This window comes from Poecilia formosa, unplaced genomic scaffold, assembly GCF_000485575.1.
Source record: "Poecilia formosa unplaced genomic scaffold, Poecilia_formosa-5.1.2 Scaffold1387, whole genome shotgun sequence".
Lineage (NCBI taxonomy): Eukaryota > Metazoa > Chordata > Actinopteri > Cyprinodontiformes > Poeciliidae > Poecilia > Poecilia formosa.
In genome coordinates this window covers 289-6,266 of record NW_006801326.1, presented here as the reverse complement: position 1 = coordinate 6,266, position 5,978 = coordinate 289, and the positions used below count along the sequence as shown (strand labels likewise).

Below are 5,978 nucleotides of genomic sequence, written 5' to 3'. Positions count from 1 at the left end.
CTGTCAAATTAAAACTTCAAAGTTCAGTGTTTTACCTGGGTCATTATTCACTGTTTCAACACAAATTGGTGCATGATTGTAAAATTAAAAGACACGCCTTCAAATCATTTTTACAAATACAAAGACCAAAGTACACAGGGAGAAAGGTGTGGATGAGTTTAGATCAGGCTTAAGTTATAAAATAACAGCTCAAGATTAGAGGATTTTATAGAACTTGGTTTAATCCATCATCCAAAGAAAAGAATTAGCATGTTGCTGTGGCTGTCCAGCTAAATATACAGTTTGGATAAGGAGACAGTTAATTAAGAACCAAGGAGGAAAATCTGTTTGCAGTACTTAAAAAAATCTGGCCATTGTGGAAGGCAAGAAAAAATATTTGTTTAAAGTGCATTGCAAAAATGAGACATAGTGGCAGTGCCACGCTTTGGGCATGAGAGGGAAACTGGCCTAAATTCATCGAAAGATGGCTGAAAGCTGGAGAGATCTGAGAGAAAATTGTTTGTACACCTTGTAAAAAGTTTCACCTTTTTCCCTGTGAGTCCTTGTCAGTGAATGTTTTCCCAAAATTCTGAATGTTTCTTTGGCAAATGCGAGATGGGGCATTGCGTTCCTTTTAGTTCCAATGAATACAATTTTTCTCCCTCTCTTTTTAATTCTGGAAACAACCTGAAATGAGCCAGTGTAGTCCTGCAGTGCTTGACGTGGGTAAAACACTGCAGGATTAGCTGTCAGTCCACTTTTAGAGTACAATCTGCTACAATCAAACTTTTAGATTCTAACATCCTGTTTAGTTGTGCGTAGTGAAGCCTCGTGTGTTTTCCTGTGGGTTAGGCTTCTGTTAAAGCAGTTTTTATTCATCAAGTCTGGACAGAGTTGCACAGAGCACCACATAATAAAGCCTGAATTCTCAGCATTGTGTAATTATCTCCGAATGCCTTTGAGGGCCATTGCACGCTCAAGCTTGTCACAGAAAAACACATTTTTGTTTTTTTTTTCTGTTGCAACTTACAACTGTTCGCACAAATCCAAAAGCAAGAAAAGGAGAGCTTGCATATTTAACAACATACAAATGGTACACTTGTTCAATTCGATATTGAATAATTAATTAACTAACTAAAATAAAATTAAATAATAGTTGTACATGTGTGTGAGTCATCGCTGTGTGACTGTTATTTGCTGCATTTGATGTTGCACCCATGGGCAAGATTAACCACAGCTGAACCATTTCCAGTAATTGTGGCTCAGCCTCGCACATCAACTTGGAGGAATTTATGCCTCTTAATTCTTCAGCACACAACAGCGTCGACTTCTTGAATGCTGGTGGGTGTCTTGTGTTGAACAGCTTCGTTCAAGTTGTTTTCCACAACAAATCTGATTGCTTCGGTTTCAGGACTCGGACTTGGTCACCGCACAAGGCAAACTTCATTCTGCTTTAAGCATCCTTGGTATTTGAGTGTTTCCCATTAATCTCCTCCTGCACAAACCACATTCTCTTGAAATAAGCTCCGCCTTACACATTCCTATCTAAAATAAAAAAAATAAAAAAAAGGGGGAGGAGGGGATAAAAAATTCCCATAATTATTTGGAATCTAATTTGACTTTCTCTTAACAACACAAGCTGAAAATGTCCACTACTCTTTTCCCCCATGGCCCTGAGTGACTCTTGCAGTATTAGGGTTTTTCCTAATTCTTTGTCATTGCATAATCTCTCTTGTTTAAATTTAAAACTTGCTTTTCATCAAAAGACATCTTTTTTAGGCACTCTCAAAATTGCTTTCAAATTTCAGATGAGAAAAGGTCTTTTTTTTTCAGCTTTGTTACAATCTCAATTTATGTCAGCATTTCCTGTTTACTGGTCTCACAACAAACAGCGAAGCAGTGGTGCAGCCTCTCTCGTTTTAGCAAACCAGTTTGACAACATTTTTACTATTTCAAAATGACCTTTTATGTGGTACGCACCACACTGGTCAAATATGCTGATCCTGACCTTCCTAGTCAAACTTTACTTTTTTGCATAGCCACTGAAATATCTAAAGTAACATTGGGTTCTATCATGTTAAGCAAATGTTTTCGGAGTCACATCTGCTTTTCTAAGTCAAGTTAGTTAAAATAAATTGGTGCATATCGAAATTTAAATGCCAAAGATAATGCATGCATGTTGTAACCTCTCGGAGTCAAGGTGAATGTGAGGCTTGTCTTATTAAAATGTTGAGGATTTAGTAATTAGCTTTCTTGTGTTGTTAAAGTTTCATTTTCTCAAGAACAGACTAATCTGCATAGAATTAATCTGTTCTACTCTATTCTACTTGCCTATTTAATAGGAAGTAGAATAGAATATACTTTACTGATCCCCAAGGGGAAACTGTGAAGTAAAGTACCCTTCTGTACTGACAAGGGAAATACCATCTTGGGTTCGACGGGTGTAAATGCAAGTGAAAGAATGCATAAAAACATTATGACAAAACCTTGATTTTTTTAAAATTCTTTTATAGGTGTAGGGGGTGGTATTTGCATGCAACAGTAAACAAGTTCCTGGTCTGTTGTACCGTCAGAAGCTTGTCTCCTGATTAAAACCAGCCGTCGCAAGTATGGCTAAGTCATAGTTGGCCCTGGAGACAGAAGGCTTGCCAAACAAACAAGATGGCTTGAAGGTTGGTATAAATGTTGACTTCTGTGACTCAGTCTTGAAGAAGGTGTACATAATTTTTTTTTAAGCTATTGGCTTGAGGCTAGAATAGAAAGCAACGTCCAGCACCCATGTACATCGGTACATGCTTCCAAAATCAAGGGTAGGGATTGAAATGTAGCTTCTTGTTCAGACACCATGTCTTGACTGTTGGCAGCAATTTTAGTTCTTAAGTAGACTTTTCTAATGTAAGCAAAATAAGAAGGATTTGAGAGAACTCTGTGAAAGAAGGAAATCATTCACCTGCACAAAAAGTGTCTTCCACAACCAAATGTATGTTTTGTATCTCTTCATTAATAAAAATAAAATCCACTTTTCACTCGCTGGGTAAAGACGGCATTCCTCTTTTGAGGATTATGAAATGTATTTTGTTGCGAAAGAGTACATTGTTTCTTTAGCCTTTGGTTTGTGATTATTGAAGATTAAAATGCTTTGACTGGCTACTTCGCTCTTGTCTCCTGTCCAGTTGGGAAATGCAGAGAGCTCCAACATGAGACACTTGTTATTCTTAAAATGCAATTAACGCCCTCACACAAACTTAATTTTGGTGCATTTTGCACAGATTTAATCATTTTCAAATTGTATGTATGCAAATGTAGTGGCACTTTGAGCATTGCATGCAATGAAATGGATGGCGCTGCATGTAATGCGGTTTACCAGCTTCTAACTGTTTGAGTGATGTAGAAAAGACCAAGAAAAATGATTAGTAAGAAAAAATTCTAGGCTTTCAAACAGTTTTTAGTATTTCAGAATAATTGATGGATTGGTTTATTTTTCAGAATCATGGTATACATAGACATTAAAAAATAAGAAAGACATGACAACACATAAAAAATGACAAAAGACTTGCATACCAGTGTTTCCTCAAAGACGACTAGTAGCGTAGTGCACTGACAGAAGGATGTGACATTACAATAAGATTGTTCTTGAAGCTGCACAAAGAACACACACATTGGCAGAAATATGACAAGAATAAAATAAAGGATTTTTTCCTACGTTAAAAAAAAAAAAAAACATTTATATTTAGGAACCTGTTTGGCTACCAAATTCTTAAAGTGATCTCCAAGTTTTTAGTGTAAATTTATGCTGCATTCATTGCTTTTCGCACATGAACACTTTACAACAACTATAAAACAGGTGCAGGGAGCTTCTACAGAGTGTGCTGATGAGTACAGCCCTACTGTTAAGAAATATATGGCAGTTTCAGTCAACTGCCACCGTCAAGAGTCTCCAAAGTCCAATAGACCGAGGGTGTGGCGAGCTGCGGAGTGAACGCGCTCTGTCCACGCGCCCCTGATCATTCGCGTAAAAAACTGAAGCCCGCTCGTGTTTTATGATTTTCTTTTCTTCCTCTTCTTCTTCTTCTTTTTTTTTGTTTTTAGGAGCCAATTAAACGCCTTTCGCGCCTGACTGTCATCACCTTGCTTGGCTCCACCTGAGGCTCAGTCAACATTCGCATTATTTCCTACTCCACCGGGTTTCATAACACCAAGGTATCATTCAGGGCCACTATTTTCCTAGAAGTGACTAAAGTATTATTTTAACTGGTCTTACTGGTACAGAAATAGGCGCTGTGTCTCTGCACACAACGAAAAAAAAAAAAAAAACGACATATCACGGAAAAGAGGCGATGAAGGGGTTGGTACTTTGAAGATGGGTGTGTCAGACTTTGTTTAAAAAGGACTGTGTCCGTGTAGTCCTCTCACATCCGTCTCTTTTTCTCTTCCTCAAGCACAACTCCTTCAGACGAACCGGTAAGAGGAATAATTGCTTCTTAGACTAAGTTCATATTGCAGTTGCATCTAGGTGAGGGCAGGAAAGTGGGGTGTGGGAGGGGAGAGGGGTCTTACGCACATTTGTATGCCTTTCTTGTGTGTCTCTAAAACGCTTATAGAACTTCAAAAGTTCTATAAGCGAGTTGTGTGCAACTCAAGTCCTTTGAGGTGATGTATTAATAGAAAGCTGCACAATTTGCTTGCAAAATAGGCAGACAACGAGAGAAGTTTATATTAAATTTGGTTAAGGACTGTTTGAAATGGCATCTTGAATCGAGGGTTATAAGTGCAACAATGCTTATTATTACTTTTATTTATTTATTTATTGCTGGGAAGAGTTTGTGGAGTTTGCGGTTCCACCCATTAGTTTGTGCCCTGATTAAAACAAAATACTTGTGTGGCTTGGTCAATACTGCCCCTGCAGGAAGGAAGCATGGCACACTAAACAAGGGAGTTGTGTAGACCAGTGCAATTCTTTTCTTGCTCTGACTCAGACATAAAGCAGCTTGTGTGGGTGTGGCTTTTTTTTTTTTTTTTTTTTTTTTTAGGGCAACAGCCAACGCCCATGAAGCACTGTTCAACCCTGGTCCCCAAGGCATAGTGTCCAGTATGTTTTTAGATGTCTCCCTGCTTCTGCACACATAATTTTAAATGACTAACAGGCGTGTGCTAAATCAGATGTGTTGAAGGGAAGCCTCTAAAACATGCAGTTTGCCTTGAGGACCACGTTTAGGGGTAGAGGGCAAACTGGCCCACAGTATGCCGTTTCTATTTCTAAAATATAAAAATTAACCTCAAACACCTAAGCAATGTCTCCTTCGTTTCAGTCACCATGTCTAAGCTTCTTGGCGCAATTGGAATTCTTAAGCAGACTTTTGATGAGTATGCTGGAACAGATGGTGACAAAACCACCCTATCCAAGAAGGAAATTGCAGCAATGCTAAAAAAAGAGCTTCCTGGAGCAGGGGTATGTACGAAAAACGCATTGCTTTTCAGGAAAGACCGTGGATTCTTCAAGTTTATCTAAAGTCATCCTTTCTTTCCACAGGGTGACAAAAAGGAAGAAGTGGACCAGTTTTTCAAGATGCTGGATGAGGATGGTGACGGTGTAGTTAATTTCAACGAATACATCATTTTTGTTGCCACCCTTGCTTTGCTCTTAACTGGGGGAAAAGTCTGAAATCTGCTTGTCCAATCACACTGTCTGTGGTTTTAAAAAAAATCAAGAGCTTGAGCAAATTAAAGTGAATGTGATATATTAAAACAAGGAAAATAAAACTTTTTTCACACCTAAAAGTCTCTTCCATTTTTGAACAAAGTAGAAATGATAAAAACCAAATGCTGCCTGACATGGGAATGAGCCTGAAATAACTCATTCTCATAAAGCAAGGTAAATCCTTAACTAGCAAGTTTCTGTTTATATGCCTGGGACAAGAGGAAATGGCTGCATATGACTGCCTTTTCTAAACTTCTGGAACACAACCATGTTCTGATTTCAGGGAATTTGGCTCTGAACT

General features: G+C 38.3%; 1 protein-coding gene across 1 annotated transcript; it reads left to right on the top strand.

Annotated features, from left to right (window-relative positions):
* The first annotated feature begins 4,332 nt into the window (after positions 1 to 4,332).
* On the top strand, positions 4,333 to 5,757 carry LOC103132841 (protein S100-P-like). The gene is made up of 3 exons (XM_007544617.1): positions 4,333 to 4,440; positions 5,289 to 5,428; positions 5,510 to 5,757. The coding sequence occupies exons 2-3, from the start codon at positions 5,294 to 5,296 to the stop codon at positions 5,639 to 5,641; spliced, it is 267 nt and encodes an 88-aa protein (XP_007544679.1). The 5' UTR covers positions 4,333 to 4,440; positions 5,289 to 5,293; the 3' UTR covers positions 5,642 to 5,757.
* Positions 5,758 to 5,978: the final 221 nt, after the last annotated feature.